The sequence below is a fragment of the Ranitomeya variabilis genome, chromosome 5 (assembly GCF_051348905.1).
Source record: "Ranitomeya variabilis isolate aRanVar5 chromosome 5, aRanVar5.hap1, whole genome shotgun sequence".
Classification (NCBI taxonomy): Eukaryota; Metazoa; Chordata; class Amphibia; order Anura; family Dendrobatidae; genus Ranitomeya; species Ranitomeya variabilis.
Genome location: NC_135236.1, coordinates 18,267,033 through 18,284,810, shown reverse-complemented (window position 1 = coordinate 18,284,810; position 17,778 = coordinate 18,267,033). Strand labels below are relative to the sequence as shown.

General features: G+C 43.0%; 1 protein-coding gene across 1 annotated transcript; it reads left to right on the top strand.

Annotated features, from left to right (window-relative positions):
* Positions 1 to 12,849: 12,849 nt before the first annotated feature.
* LOC143774662 (olfactory receptor-like protein I9) lies at positions 12,850 to 13,779 on the top strand. The gene has a single exon (XM_077262414.1). The coding sequence runs from the start codon at positions 12,850 to 12,852 to the stop codon at positions 13,777 to 13,779; it is 930 nt and encodes a 309-aa protein (XP_077118529.1).
* Positions 13,780 to 17,778: the final 3,999 nt, after the last annotated feature.

Here is a 17,778-nt window from a genome sequence, read left to right as displayed (position 1 = left end):
AAAGGCAGCCGTGGAGCGTTACCTAAAAACCTAGACGCCTCTTCACAGCCTGAGAAACTAGCTACCCCTAGAGAGAAAGCAAAGACCTCACTTGCCTCAGAGAAATAACCCCAAAGTTTTAGACAGCCCCCCACAAATAATAACGGTGAGTTAAGGGGAAAATACAAACGTAGAAATGAAACAGGTTTAGCAAATGAGGCCCGCTAACACTAGATAGACAGAAGATAGCTAGGAATCTGTGCGGTCAGTACAAAGACTATCAAAAACTAACCACGCAGAGAATACAAGAACCCCCACACCGACTCACGATGTGAGGGGCGCACTCTGCACCCCAGAACTAACCAGCAAGCGAAAAATCACATAAAAGCAAGCTGGACTGAACTCATCATATACTGAGAAACGTTTTCAAGGAAATAATGAGCAAAATGAACAAGCAAGACGTAGCTTCTCCAGTAGGAGACAGGTCACAAGGGAGTATATAGAAAAGTATAACCAACAGCACCAGAGTGTTAGGATGCACGCTCCAAAGTTCAAGGATCCCAATTGAACAGTACTCACAATTGTAGAAAAAGGAAGCAGCATCCATTCCAGGTGAAAGAAGTTGTATCAAAAAAAGTCTTTATTCTGCCATAGAAACATACAACGTTTCGGCCATATTGGCCTTTATCAAGTACAACATATACAACACCTGACTGCCTTAAATAGTGTGGAGCTACAACTAGCACCAATCACAGATAGGGGGCAGCCCTTATAAAATTATATAAATACATACAAAAAATACATGTGTAACCTCAATCCACACCACATCGTAAACAGTGTATTGTGTAATTCGCATAAAATATACAAAAATCTCTGCATCCAAAAGGGACCAGTCCGCTGTGAGCATCACAGTCCAATCACAGCGTTGTTGCTTAAGTAGTCATGGTAACCAAGCGCCGATCATTCTAATCCCAACAAAGGGGTGTATAACATCCGATCACCGTTGTCTCGATGCTGAACACGCCACCTGCAAGGTAACACAGACCCTCATATCATACATAACTAACATATCACCTCAGGATCCGCCGATCGGTGCCGCCGGAGACAGCGCAAGGGCTCATCACGTGCACGTGGTCACATGACCACAGCACCGACACGCCTCCCAACGCATGCGCCGGCCGCATCTGAACCAGCTACACTCCCAGCGATGTAGGAGCCCACACGTGATCGCAGCAGAGGAAGGAGGGGGCGGAGAAACCGTCCTACTCCAAACCTCTGAGCGACATAGTGCCACTCCCACATAGCACGGGAGATATAGATCCAGCCAACTCCATGGCACTCTAAACAATTGGCGGATTGCCATATGGACAAAGGGGAGGGAAAAAAAACATAAAAAATAAAAAACAGCAGGCAGCATGTGAATAGATCGGGCAACTATATAACCCCACCAATGAAAACAGAAATTCCGTATAGAGGGCCCATAAAGGGCACAGTGGACACAATATAAAACACATACTAAAAACAAATATACAGATAGAGGACACCACCTAAAAGAGGAAGGGGATTTAGGAAATACATATTTGCAAATTGTATTCAATATTGAGCCCTTTTGGTTGTAGAGACTCCAAAACGGAGATCCACCTCAGTTCTTTCTGTTTTAACAATTTTACCCTATTCCCACCCCTTCTTAGTGCAGGAACCCCATCGATCACTCTGAATCTAAGTTGGTTAACTGAGTGTCGACATTCATTAAAATGTTTGGGAACTGGTAATTCAAGTAGCTTAGTTCTTATCGTGCTTTTGTGCTTGCTTATACGTGCTCGAATCTCCATCGTGGTCTCCCCCACGTATATCAGTCCACAAGGACACACTATTGTATAAATAACATAGCTTGAAGAGCACGTATATCTATCTTTAATCAAAAATTTTTTTCCAGTTTGAGGGTGGAAAAAACTGTCACCCTTCAACATATTCCCACAGCAAGCACAGTTGAGGCAAGGAAAATTGCCCATCCTGGGTGGACATAGAGTCCTTTGGAGGGCAACCTTCCTGGTCCCAACATCAGACCTTACCAGTTTATCCTTTAAATTGCGTCCCCGCCTATAAGAAAGAATCGGTCTTGCATGAAATTCCTCAATCTGTGGTAGCCCTCTATTCAAAAGACCCCAATGTTTGTTTAGAATACTAGAGATCCCCCCACTCGCTGGACTATAAGTCGACACAAAGGGGATCCGTTTCTGCATTTTCCTATTTCTTTGTGTTTGTAAATCACTAACCGTCAATTCCGTCACCCTATTTTTTTGAGACATCACTTTTTTTTTGGGGTAACCCCTACGTATAAACTTATCACACATCTCGTCCAACCTAACATCGCATATGTCATCATCAGAGACAATACGGCGGACCCGCAGCAATTGACTCCAAGGAAGTGAGTCCATCATCCTCCTTGGGTGATGACTGTCATACTCAAGAAGGCTATTTCTGTCTGTTGCCTTTACAAACAAATCGGTGCAAAGCTTATCATCATGTTTATACACCATGGTATCAAGGAACTGAATTTTATCCATTGAATATGAGATAGTAAATTTCAATTGTGGATGCACATTGTTCAGTTCCGAGAGGAACTCGAAAAGATCATTCTGTGGCCCCTCCCAGATACAGAAGATGTCGTCGATGTAGCGCCACCAGGATCGGACGTGGCGCCAGTAGGTGGAATTGTACACAAATTGGTCCTCTAGTACCGCCATGTAGATGTTAGCGGATACTGATGTTTATTTAAAATTGACACATAACCCTACAACTCGCTTTCAGACAGATCTACAGCTTCTGATCGAGGATTCCTTACACAGTGGACTCATCGATCAGAAGCTGTCTGAATTTCTCTTGGTAGATTCACCCACCATCCCGGTCCTATACACATTGCCCAAGATACACAAGGACCTAGAAAATCCCCCTGGACGTCCTATCGTATCAGGGAGGGGGTCTATGTGTCACAAGGTGGCAATTTTTCTTGATAAAATCTTACGTTGTTATGCTACTTCAGCCCGGTCATACATTAGGGATACTAATGATTTCTTGGACAAATTGAAGGATATCAGGGTGGGTGCCTCTACCATCTTGGTATCCTTCGATGTTGTTTCCCTATATACGTCAATTGAACACGAGAGGGGCCTGGGTGCTGTCGGTGTGGTGCTATCGGGCTCGGACGTGGCCCCAGCTTGTGCACAGTTGGTCCTCTCTCTGCTGGAGTTCATCCTCAGGAGGAATTACTTCCTCTTTGGGGATGATTTCTATCTCCAGCTGAGGGGTACCGCCATGGGGTCCAATGTGGCCCCCACATATGCTAACATCTACATGGCGGTACTAGAGGACCAATTTGTGTACAATTCCACCTACTGGCGCCACGTCCGATCCTGGTGGCGCTACATCGACGACATCTTCTGTATCTGGGAGGGGCCACAGAATGATCTTTTCGAGTTCCTCTCGGAACTGAACAATGTGCATCCACAATTGAAATTTACTATCTCATATTCAATGGATAAAATTCAGTTCCTTGATACCATGGTGTATGAACATGATGATAAGCTTTGCACCGATTTGTTTGTAAAGGCAACAGACAGAAATAGCCTTCTTGAGTATGACAGTCATCACCCAAGGAGGATGATGGACTCACTTCCTTGGAGTCAATTGCTGCGGGTCCGCCGTATTGTCTCTGATGATGACATATGCGATGTTAGGTTGGACGAGATGTGTGATAAGTTTATACGTAGGGGTTACCCCAAAAAGAAAGTGATGTCTCAAAAAAATAGGGTGACGGAATTGACGGTTAGTGATTTACAAACACAAAGAAATAGGAAAATGCAGAAACGGATCCCCTTTGTGTCGACTTATAGTCCAGCGAGTGGGGGGATCTCTAGTATTCTAAACAAACATTGGGGTCTTTTGAATAGAGGGCTACCACAGATTGAGGAATTTCATGCAAGACCGATTCTTTCTTATAGGCGGGGACGCAATTTAAAGGATAAACTGGTAAGGTCTGATGTTGGGACCAGGAAGGTTGCCCTCCAAAGGACTCTATGTCCACCCAGGATGGGCAATTTTCCTTGCCTCAACTGTGCTTGCTGTGGGAATATGTTGAAGGGTGACAGTTTTTTCCACCCTCAAACTGGAAAAAAATTTTTGATTAAAGATAGATATACGTGCTCTTCAAGCTATGTTATTTATACAATAGTGTGTCCTTGTGGACTGATATACGTGGGGGAGACCACGATGGAGATTCGAGCACGTATAAGCAAGCACAAAAGCACGATAAGAACTAAGCTACTTGAATTACCAGTTCCCAAACATTTTAATGAATGTCGACACTCAGTTAACCAACTTAGATTCAGAGTGATCGATGGGGTTCCTGCACTAAGAAGGGGTGGGAATAGGGTAAAATTGTTAAAACAGAAAGAACTGAGGTGGATCTCCGTTTTGGAGTCTCTACAACCAAAAGGGCTCAATATTGAATACAATTTGCAAATATGTATTTCCTAAATCCCCTTCCTCTTTTAGGTGGTGTCCTCTATCTGTATATTTGTTTTTAGTATGTGTTTTATATTGTGTCCACTGTGCCCTTTATGGGCCCTCTATACGGAATTTCTGTTTTCATTGGTGGGGTTATATAGTTGCCCGATCTATTCACATGCTGCCTCCTGTTTTTTATTTTTTATGTTTTTTTTCCCTCCCCTTTGTCCATATGGCAATCCGCCAATTGTTTAGAGTGCCATGGAGTTGGCTGGATCTATATCTCCCGTGCTATGTGGGAGTGGCACTATGTCGCTCAGAGGTTTGGAGTAGGACGGTTTCTCCGCCCCCTCCTTCCTCTGCTGCGATCACGTGTGGGCTCCTACATCGCTGGGAGTGTAGCTGGTTCAGATGCGGCCGGCGCATGCGTTGGGAGGCGTGTCGGTGCTGTGGTCATGTGACCACGTGCACGTGATGAGCCCTTGCGCTGTCTCCGGCGGCACCGATCGGCGGATCCTGAGGTGATATGTTAGTTATGTATGATATGAGGGTCTGTGTTACCTTGCAGGTGGCGTGTTCAGCATCGAGACAACGGTGATCGGATGTTATACACCCCTTTGTTGGGATTAGAATGATCGGCGCTTGGTTACCATGACTACTTAAGCAACAACGCTGTGATTGGACTGTGATGCTCACAGCGGACTGGTCCCTTTTGGATGCAGAGATTTTTGTATATTTTATGCGAATTACACAATACACTGTTTACGATGTGGTGTGGATTGAGGTTACACATGTATTTTTTGTATGTATTTATATAATTTTATAAGGGCTGCCCCCTATCTGTGATTGGTGCTAGTTGTAGCTCCACACTATTTAAGGCAGTCAGGTGTTGTATAGGTCACAAGGGAGGTCCAGGAGAGATCAGAATCAGGACTGAATACAACGACAGCAGGCAACAAGTGAAGGTCCAGGTGAGTTAAATAGGAACAGCATAGCAGGAAATGAAGCAGCTGAGCCCAGCCACAGACCAGCCATATCGCTAAAGGCCACCAGAGGGAGCCCAAGAACAAACTCACGCAGTACCACTCATGACCACAGGAGGGAGCCCGAGAACGGAATTCACAACAGTCCTCCAACTGGTTTTGGTTTTGCCACGCATTTTTGGCCAGATACGGGCCCGGCAGATGGAATCTGTTGTGATGTTGATGCCTGCTGGGGCTCCTCCTCCTCCTCCACTTCAGAACTACTGCTGCCTGCACCCTGTTCCCCCAATGGCTGCCAATCAGGGTCAACAACTGGGTCATGTATGACCTCCTCTTCTATCTTATGTGCAACTTCGTCTGTGTCACCATGTAAGCCAGTGGTAGAGCGTTCGTGACGGGGCACCATAGTCTCAGCTGGGTTTGATTCTGGCTCAGTACACTGTGAGGGCAATGTTCTGGTCTGAGTCAAAGGAACAGCATAGTAATCTGGCTGTGGCTGTGCATCAGTGCACTCCATGTCCGATTCATCTTCTAATGGGCATGGCCTGTTAACTGTTTTACTGTCTAACCCAGGAACGGTATGTGTAAAGAGCTCCATGGAGTAACCCGTTGTGTCTCCTGATGCATCCTTCTCTCTTGTTCTGGGTGAAGAAGACAAGGAAGCGACTTGTCCTTGACCACGAACATCCACTAACGACGCGCTGCTTTTACATTTTGCACTTTCAGAAGAGGAGGCAAAAGAGCTAGAGGCTGAGTCAGCAAGGAAAGCCAAAAATTGTTCTTGCTGCTCCGGCTTTAAAAGCGGTTTTCCTACTCCCAGAAAAGGGAGCGTTCGAGGCCTTGTGTAGCCAGACGATGAACCTGGCTCAACAACTCAAGACTTAGGTGCTGTACTGCTTTTACCATGACCACCTGATGCTCCACCACCACTACCATCATTACCAGCTGACAATGACCGCCCACGGCCACAACCTCTTCCACTAGACTTCCTCATTGTTTGCAAAACGTAACCAAAGTAACGGTATTTGTTACTGTAAAACAACTTATAAGGTGAACTCTAACTTCTATAGGATTTATATACACCTTTATAGGTGTCTGACACTGAAAGGAAAACCAGGCCCAATGTTACACACTAGGTTTTCTGTGCCCCAATAATTTGAGACAGATGGCACACACACGACCGGCACTCAAGCAGAAATGCCAATCTTAATCTTCCACTATTTTTTTTTTACACAAAAAAAAAAGTCCCAGTATTACACACTGGTTTTCGGTGGCACACAATGAGAGACAGATGCTACACACAGCACTGGCACAGAGGCAGACTTGCCAATCTTTATCTCCCACTATTTATTTATTTTTTTACAGGGAGAATTTACAAAAAAAAAAATGGCCCAGTATTACACACTGGTTTTCGGTGGCACACAATGAGAGACAGATGCCACACACAGCACTGGCACAGAGGCAGAATTGCCAATCTTTATCTCCCACTATTTATTTCTTTTTTTACAGGGAGAATTTGCAAAAAAAAAAATGGCCCAGTATTACACACTGGTTTTTGGTGGCACACAATGAGAGACAGATGCTACACACAGGACTGGCACAGAGGCAGACTTGCCAATATTTATCTCCCACTATTTATTTATTTTTTAACAGGGAGAATTTACAAAAAAAAAAAAAAAGGCCCAGCATTACACACTGGTTTTCGGTGGCACACAATGAGAGACAGATGCCACACACAGCAATGGCACAGAGGCAGACTTGCCAATCTTTATCTCCCACTATTTATTTATTTTTTTACAGGGAGAATTTACAAAAAAAAAAAAATAGCCCAGTATTACACACTGGTTTTCGGTGGCACACAATGAGAGACAGATGCCACACACTGCAATGGCATGGAGGCAGACTTGCCAATCTTTATCTCCCTGCAGTAATCTCAGAAAAGTATGGCAGGCAGCTATAAAAAGGACTGCTGCACACAAAAGTGTGGACAAACAAACAAGATAGCTGTGCAGAAAGGAAGGAACAACAGGATTTGTGCTTTGAAAAAAGCAGTTGGTTTGCACAGCGGCATACACACACAGCAACGCAGCTATCAGGGTCAGGGAGCCTTCTAGGGCAGCCCAATGAGCTACAGCGCTGAGGAAAAAAATGTAGCTTCCACTGTCCCTGCAAACAAAAGGTGGTGTTGGACAGTGGAAATCGCTACAGCACAAGTGGTTTGGGGGTGAATGTACCCTGCAAAACACTGTGCCTGCTTCTGACGAAGCGGCACCTCTCCCTACGCTCAGATCAGCAGCAGTAAGATGGCGGTTGGCAGGAACGCCCCTTTATAGCCCCTGTGACGCCGCAGAAAGCAAGCCAATCACTGCAATGCCCTTCTCTAAGATGGTGGGGACTGAGATGTATGTCATCACACTGCCCATACTCTGCCTCCACCTTCATTGGGTGAGAAATGGCGCTTTTAGCGTCATTGAAACGCGAACTTTGGCGCGAAAGTCGCGTACCGCATGGCCGACCCCACACAGGGATCGGGTCGGGTTTCATGAGACGCCGACTTTGCCAAAAGTCGGCGACTTATGAAAATGAACGATCCGTTTCGCTCAACCCTATTCTCCTCCTTACATACCGGGTGAAGTTAACCCATGGGTGTTCACATTATATAGTCCGCCATTGCCGAACAGCAGGTGTCATCTCTGCACGGTGAACCCAGGGCTGCGAACGCACCATATATCTTCCTTTATATTATTTGGTGCGCTCTGCCAGCACTAACATGTTAAGTACCCACAACTGACTTACTGAAAAAAATTACTGTAATTTAATAATTACCTCAGTATCATTCATTAAATTTCTGAAAGTATACTAATTATAAAGCTCGATGTGGATGTCTGAAAAAACAATTACTGAGCGCCCACAACTGACACTAACTGTAATTAAATGTCAGTAAAAATGCTGTTCTGCAAGCTACAGTCTATTTTACTGAATTCTGCTGTCTCTATAGCTAACCATATCAGCTAATTTTTTTTAGACTAAAAAATCAGGGATAAGCTCTCAGCTCCCAAAACACACATCAAAATTCTACTAAAGTAAAAATGTAATAGGACAAAAACGATTCTATCCAAAAATGAGCACAGGTGCCTATCAGTGATGTACACAGACAGCACCGGCTACCAATGTTAAAAGCTGATACCAGATGCATGAACTTTCCCAAAACCATCGAGAGACTGCAGAAGATTTGGAGGCAGAAGGCATGAAGGTTTCTTTTTGCACAATAAGGTGCAAACTAAATGCTGAAAGTCTCAATTTTAGACTCAAAGTCATCACCTCTACCGATCCAAAAGCAAAAATCAAACAAATGCAGCATGTCTAAAATCATATAAATAAGCCTTAGGCTACTTTCACACTTCCGTTGGTACAGGCCCGTCGCAATGCGTCGGGCAGACGTACGACGGACGCTGTGAAATAACTGCAAGACATGGGCAGCGGATGCAGTTTTACATCGCATCCACTGCCCATTCTGCAGTCCGGGGAGGAGGGGGCAGAGTTTCGGCCGCTAATGCGCTGTTGAAAATGGCGGACGCGATGCACAAAAAAACATTACATTGAACTTTTTTTGTGCACCGCGGCTGCCAAAACACAACACATTTGTTGCACGACGGATGTGACATGTGGCCATGTGTCGCAATGTGTCGCTATTGCAAGTCTGTGGAGAAAAAATGCATCCTGCGGGCAACTTAGCAGGATGCGTTTTTTCTCCAACACGACACATTGCGACATAGGCCATAAGACGGAAGTGTGAAAGTAGCCTAAAACATTTGGGAATTCTCCTCCGTGGATGACACAAAAATTTATTTATTTTCCGGCTTCTGGCACTAGAAGCATGCAGCATGTGGAAGGCAAGATGGATTCAATGAACCATAAGAAATAAACATCCAAGCATACCTAAAAGTATTTCCAGACTTGGGTTACAAAAAGTCCTGAAATATTCTGGAGAGGCCGTCACAGTACAGTTGCTTGACCTAAACCCCTTTGATTTGTTGGGATTTGAAAAAGGTGGTTACAGCATGTAAATCTAGGAATATCAGTGACCTGGAGGTGGTTGCCCATGAGGAATGGGCTAAGATTCTTCAGGAACACTGCTAGAAGAGGGCGCCTCACTCTGCAGCATGTTTTCAGCAACTTAGAAAAGCCACAGGAGCTTTACTAAGTACTACAGATGCTTGTCATGAAGGGATCAATAATTCACAGACTGTAGCGGTCAGTAATAGTGCCATCATGTGATGAATTTGGTATAGTTGTATGTTGCTATTTACAGTGCTCTTGCTTGATTAGTTTATTTCAAAGGTCAGAACCTTTATAAATGTTGTTTATAATCTAAATTTACAATAACATCTGAATACATTTGATTGCGACCACTTGCCCTTTTACTTAATAAGTTTATGACATATTCTGGGCACAATCCAACACAGAGTTGTATGCACAGTATGAGGTGGGCAAAGAGTCTTTTCTTCTTTATATGATCGAAGTATCATTTGGACGGTGACATCTAAGACAACAGCCAAATAATGGCCAAGACCTTGCATGGCAATTAATACTTGAAAGTTAGTAATAAATTATCTTTCAAACTTTTGAGGCCTATTTGAGGCTAATAATTGTGGCATATTTCTTCAAATTCAAGATGTACTAATCATTGTATATAAATGATATAAATTACAAAAAAAAACACAAATAATACAATGTATATTTTCTTTATTCTACTACCGTATATTTTATATCATTTTAATTAAATATTTTGTGATTTACTCTCCTGGTGTTAAAGAGCAATAACCCCCAATGACTTATTACCGGTGCACAAACAGATCTAAGAATACACAATCTGAGACGTCTATAGACCCAACACATCATTCTTTGTTCAGGAATACAATATATAAGGCTTCATTGTGCTCTGCATCTAATTATGAGCTCGTGCTGTGTGTAGATTCTGACTTTATATTTGTTTATTTATCAAAATTTGTGTTAAAATTTGGAAGACGACAGATAATGGCAGTGACAGATAATATACCGGGGAAGAAGTAGAAAATTCAGTGATGGATTTCCTCAATATTACTAGTTTACTCCAGATTAGTAAATTGCTCACGGACAGTTTTTCTAGACATATTCCTCATCTTCTCAGCGATGCACCAAGAAAACTTTTGTTTTTTCTCATTAAGGTCTTATTCCTCTTGTAATTTTTGATTAAAGAAACATGATGGACTAAGGAGAAAAAAGGAAAGGCTTAAATATGGAAATTCATGTAAGAGAAATATTTAACATTTTACCACTCAGCGATCAAAATACACTATTCTTATAACTACCTTGAATTATGTAAATGTTTAGGAAGTGAAATAAGTCTTATATCGAACTTACATCAAATTCTAATACATATATGTAAAAGTAGAGAAAGAATAGTTCTACGACCTTGGATCAATAGCCACGATACTTGTCTGTGTCCACTGGACCAGAACCCTGAGAACCTGCTACTACATCTTGACGTCCTCTTCTGATCATTAACCCCTGGTGCCCCTTGTATGTATCACACAGCAATGATGAGGTCTTCAATGTCAGTCCTACTGATCAGAATAGGTGGAGGAGATGCCGTCAAGTAGGAAGCGCTTTGCAGGGCTCCAGTTCAGCAGCCATGGTCATCCAACTCGGCCGCTGGAACAGAGTCCTGGGAATCTTTTTGCTCAGCCCCACATACACGCATTGTTTTTTTTTAATGTCTAATACATTTTGTCTTATTTTTAGAGCAGAAATTTACAAAGACTTATACAGTTATATCAGTGTATGTTAATGATGATTGATGCAGCACACATCGTCCTTTTATCAAAATATTTCAGTTTCAAATACTTTTTTACCATGTTTATAATATGACAGAATTCAGCTTTTACAATCGAGATCTCTAAATCTATTTCTAAATCAAAACATTTTTTGGTGCAATTATGAGAGTAAATGACGAAGTGTAACGACTATTGGCTGCAGTAGACTACAAACATTAGAGGTAGGGTCAACATGGGCACATACTGGGACTGTACAGGTAGCCCAATACATGGGCAGGAAGGAATTCATGTAAAAGATGATTAGTATTAAATACAGTCTTGTGAAATAGTTAGGAGACCCCGCGTGTATAAAAAGCTACATGTGAGATATACAGCCTTTATCTAATGGCAGACTCCTGCACTGTGACTTTAATGCTTTGTGTCCTGTACATCTCGTAGTAAGATCAATACAGATCTTTTTTCTTTTTTTTTACGTATTCATTTGCAACACTGAGCTAGTTTGATAGATTCCTATCTATTTCTCTATGCATTTTTGCATTGATTCTTCTATTTATATCGTTCTAACGTCTCCACTATTCTGTAGTAAATCTTTCCTTTAGTATTTTCATCTTTATCTCTATATTTTGCACCATTTTGTAAGTTGTCTTTCTTTTTAAGTATTTTTCAAATTTTGCTCAACAATTTTGGATATTCAGATATTTTAGATGGATTTACAAAGTGTGACTTTTACTAATTGTCGCCCCTTTTATAATTTTTCGGGCATTTCTCTCTCCAGTCCTTGTCTGAAGTATGGTTCCTGGAATAGTATTAATTTAATCCATTTTTTGACCAACATGAAACTTTTTAAAGAGTTTATGACTTTAGAGTTCAAAAATCAGTTTAAGACAACAATAGAGAACATTTTTATTTTGTGCCAAAATCATGGATGGTGTGCGCCAATTTAATACATTTGGCCAAAAAGAAATTACAGTGAGTTTCACGAGTCAAAAAAGAGAAGTGACCTCAGTAAGTAGCAATTGAAAAATCAAGGCCATGGTTATCTGATTAATACAGCTGACCAAATGGCAGAGGATTTTAACCTTTTAATGCTCAAGACATATCTTATGACCTATTCTGAAACAAATATTATTATTATTATTATTTATTGTTATAGCGCCATTTATTCCATGGCGCTTTACAAGTGAGGAGGGGTATACATAATAAAAACAAGTACAATAATCTTGAACAATACAAGTCATAACTGGTACAGGAGGAGTGAGGACCCTGCCCGCGAGGGCTCACAATCTACAAGGGATGGGTGAGAATACAGTAGGTGAGGAGTGAGGAATTTAATGTTGTGAAATCTTGAAGCATTTGTAAAAAACAATTTGACAATATTACCAGATTTTCTGCTTATTCACGTCCTTTTATTTTTAAGGAAATGTAATGTTCTCCATCATGAACTTTTCCTGATCTTCCACTATGTCATTACTAATTGCATGTTAAAAAGCATCCTGCTGTAATGGTAAATATAATTTTATAAAATTTGAGGTAAAAATTAATTTTGGATTTTGTTTTTGCCTTGAATGCAGGAGAACAATGTTACGTCCCTCAATGAGTTTTTTCTTTTAGGATTTCAAGTCAGCCAGAATTGTAGAATTTTCCTGTTCTTTCTGCTCTTCCTGATTTACTGCGTGACAATATGTGGGAATCTCCTGATCATCACCCTGGTGTCCACCAGCAAGAACCTCCACACTCCAATGTACTTCTTCATCTCACAACTGTCCATCAGTGACATCTTGTTACCCACAGACATTGCCCCCTACATGTTTTATATTCTACTGAATAATGGAGCGACCATTACTTTAATTGGCTGCATGGCCCAGTTGTATTTCTTCTGCACTGTAGAAACATTTGAATGTCTTCTTCTCACAGTGATGTCCTTTGACAGATATGTGGCCATCTGTAATCCACTTCATTACGTCTCTATCATGACAAGTTCGTTATGTGCAAATTTTGTCATTTTGTTTTGGTTTCTCTGTTTTTTTATTGCATTAATTGACACATTATCGGCATCAAGGTTAAAGTTCTGTGGGCCAAATATCATTGACCATTTCTTCTGTGACCTGGTTCCCTTACAGGATGTTGCCTGTTCTGATACATTTCCCTTCAAACTACAAACATATTTATTAAGTTTTCCACTACTGGTTGTTCCCATCCTAATAATTGTTATATCTTATGGTAACATTGTCCAAGCTGTTTTACAAATTCAATCCAATATCAGTAGACACAAAGCCTTCTCCACCTGTAGCTCCCACCTCACCGTGGTCTCCATATTTTACTTGACTCTGTTCAGTGTGTATATTCTCCCAACAAATGAACAAACATCAGAAATTAATAAAATAATGTCCTTACTATATACTGTATTTACACCATTAATCAATCCCATTATTTATAGCTTTAGGAATAAAGACATTAAGGAAGCTGTGCAGGACACTGTTCAGAAATATCTCTAATCTGAAGTTTTTGTCGGAAAAAAATAGCCGACGCTGGCAATGGATCAATAAAATAGACCTAATAGTTTGGAAATTGATTTTTGTTGACCAAGTTTGACAAACAGTTTTACTAAGTCTGATGCTCTGAATGGATTTGGCAAACCTCAAATTGAGATGCTTCAAAAATTGACTTCTTAACCCCTTTATCCCATATGACGTACTATCTCGTAGAGGTGACCTAAAACTTAATTCCCAGGGACGAAATAGTACGTCATAGACGATCGGCTGCGCTCACGGGGGAGCGAAGCCGATCGCCGCCCGGTGTCAGCTGATTATTACAGCTGATATCCGGCACTATGTGCCAGGTGCAGTCACGGACTGATCCTGGTACATTAACCCCCGGAACACTGCAATCAAACATGATCGCAGTGTTCCGGCGGCATAGGGAAGCATCGAGCAGGGAGGTGGCTCCCTGCGGGCTTCCCTGAGACACTCGGAGCAACGCTATATGATTGTGTTGCTCCAAGGATCTCCTACCTCCTCCTCCCTGCAGGCCCCAGATCCAAAATGGCCTGCAGAGAGGTGGCTAACAAGTGCCTGCTCAGAGCAGGCGCCAGCAAGTCTGCCTGCTTTGCAAAGTATAAGATCAGCGATCTGACACTATAGTATGATGTTCTCCCTGGTACAAAGTAAAAAAAAAATTACATGTGTAATATAAATTCCTAAATAAAGAAAAAAATATTGTTCCAATAAATAAATTTCTTTATCTAATTAAAAAACAATAACAGTACACATATTTAGTATCACCGTGTCCCTAACGACCCAACCTATAAAACTGTCCCACTAGTTAACTGTCATGATTCCCAAAGGCAGGGGAACAGGGAGAAAACGGACCAGCTCTAGGAAGATGGTATCTTTAGGTAACCGCGATACTGAACCTAACATGCAACTAATAGTAGCCAGGGGGTGTTCCTACGTTGTTCCTAGACACCTCGCGCCAACCGGAGATCTAACTACCCCTAGTAGAGGAATACACAGACCTGGCTTGCCTCCAGGGAAACCCCAAAAGTCATAGTAGCCTGTTGTGAATTCTGTTTTTGGGCTCCCTCTGGTGGCTACTTGTGGTACTGGCTGACTTGTGGCTTGGGTCCTCAGTGCACCTGTTTTCATCAGGCAATTGGGAGTTTCCTACTTAGGCTGGCTTCTCAGTCACTCTAGCGCCGGCAATCAATGTTACCAGAGCTCTCCTGTTACTTGTTACCTGCTCCAAGTCTGCAATTCAGCTAAGTTGAATCTTTGGCATTTGAACATTTGTTTTTTGTCCAGCATGCATTTATGTTTCTTGTGCTGCTGGAAGCTCTAGTGAGCTGAAATTGCCGCTCCGGTGTCATGAGTTGATAACGGAGCTAAGGTAATTTCAGGATGGCTATTTAGGATTTTGGAGGTAACCGTGAAGTCCTCTTTTGTATTTTCTGCTATTTAGTTAGAGGGCCTCACTGTGCTGAATCTATTTTTATACTGCGTTTGTGTTTTCCTCTTATCTAACCGTTATTATATGTGGGGGGCTACTATGACTTTTGGGGTTTCCCTGGAGGCAAGCCAGGTCTGTGTATTCCTCTTCTAGGGGTAGTTAGATCTCCGGCTGGCGCGAGGTGTCTAGAACAAACTTAGGAACACACCCTGGCTACTATTAGTTGCGTGGTAGGTTCAGCATCGCGGTTACCTTAGTTACCATCTTCCTAGAGCTTGTCCGTTTTTTCCCTGTTCCCTTGCCATTGGGGATCATGACAGTAGCCCCCCACATATAATAACGGTTAGGTAAGAGGAAAACACAAACGCAGTATGAATATAGATTCAGCAAAGAGAGGCCCTCTAACTAAATAGCGGAAAATACAAAAGAGGACTTCGCGGTTACCTCAAAAACCCTAAAACGCCATCCTGAAATTACCTTAACTCCGTTATCAACTCATGACACCGGAGTGGCAATTTCAGATCACTAGAGCTTCCAGCAGCACAAGAAACATAAATGCATGCTGGACAAAAAACAAACGTTCAAATGCCAAAGATTCAACTTAGCTGAATTGCAGACTTGGAGCAGGTAGCAAGCATCAGGGGAGCTCTGATAACATTGATTGCTGGCACTAGAATGACTGAGAAGCCAGCCTAAGTAGGAAACTCCCAATTGCCTGATGAAAACAGGTGCACAGGAACCCAAGACACAAGTCAGCCAGTACCAGCAGTAGCCACCAGAGGGAGCCCAAAAACAGAATTCACAACAGTACCCCCCCATAAGGAGGGGGCACCGAACCCTCATGAGAACCACCAGGGCGATCTGGATGCGTCCTATGAAAGGCGCGAACCAACTCAGAGGCATGAACATCAGAGGCAGTCACCCAAGAATTATCCTCCTGACCGTATCCCTTCCATTTAACCAAATATTGCAGTCTCCGTCTGGAAATGCGAGAGTCCAAAATCTTCTCCACAACATACTCCAATTCACCCTCCACCAGCACAGGAGCAGGAGGCTCAACAGAAGGAACAACCGGCACCTCATACCTCCGCAACAACGACCGATGGAAGACATTATGAATGGTGAAAGATGCTGGTAGGTCCAAGCGAAAAGATACAGGATTAAGAATCTCCAAAATCTTATAAGGACCTATAAACCGAGGTTTAAACTTAGGAGAAGAGACCTTCATAGGGACAAAACGAGAAGATAACCACACCAAGTCCCCAACACGGAGACGATGACCCTCACGACGATGACGATTAGCAAACTGCTGAGTCTTCTCCTGGGACAACTTCAAATTGTCCACCACATGACTCCAAATCTGGTGCAGTCTATCCACCACAGTGTCCACTCCAGGACAATCCGAAGATTCCACCTGGCCAGATGAAAAACGAGGGTGAAACCCAGAATTGCAAAAGAAAGGAGAAACCAGAGTAGCAGAACTGGCCCGATTATTGAGGGCAAACTCGGCCAACGGCAAAAAGGCGACCCAATCATCCTGATCAGCAGACACAAAACACCTCAAATAAGTCTCCAAGGTCTGATTAGTTCGCTCCGTCTGGCCATTAGTCTGAGGATGGAACGCAGACGAAAAAGACAAATCAATGCCCATCCTGGCACAGAACACTCGCCAGAACCTAGACACAAATTGAGATCCCCTGTCAGAAACGATGTTTTCCAGGATACCATGTAAACGAACCACATTCTGAAAAAATAAAGGAACCAACTCCGATGAAGAAGGCAATTTGGGCAAGGGTACCAAATGAACCATCTTAGAAAAACGGTCACACACCACCCAAATAACGGACATCTTCTGAGAAACCGGGAGATCCGAGACAAAGTCCATAGAGATGTGCGTCCACGGCCTCTTCGGAATAGGCAAGGACAACAACAATCCACTAGCCTGAGAACAGCAAGGCTTGGCCCGAGCACAAACATCACAAGACTGTACGAATGTACGCACATCTCGAGACAGGGAAGGCCACCAGAAGGACCTGGCCACCAAATCTCTGGTACCAAAAATTCCAGGGTGGCCTGCCAACACCGAAGAATGAACCTCTGAGATGACTCTACTGGTCCACTCATCTGGGACAAACAATCTCCCAGACGGACAACGATCAGGCCTATCAGGCTGAAACTCCTGCAACGCACGTCGCAAGTCTGGAGAGACAGCAGAGAAAATCACCGGGAGAAAAACAATGACCAGCGCGCCTGTCTAGGATTCAGACGCCTGGCAGACTCAAGGTAAATCAGGTTCTTGTGATCAGTCAAGACCACCACTAGGGTTGAGCGAAACGGATCGTTCATTTTCAAAAGTCGCCGACTTTTGGCTAAGTCGGCGTCTCATGAAACCCGATCCGACCCCTGTGCTTGTCGGCCATGCGGTACGCGACTTTCGCGCCAAAGTCGCGTTTCAATGACGCGAAAAGCGCCATTTCTCAGCCAATGAAGGTGAACGCAGAGTGTGGGCAGCGTGATGACATAGGTCCTGGTCCCCACCATCTTAGAGA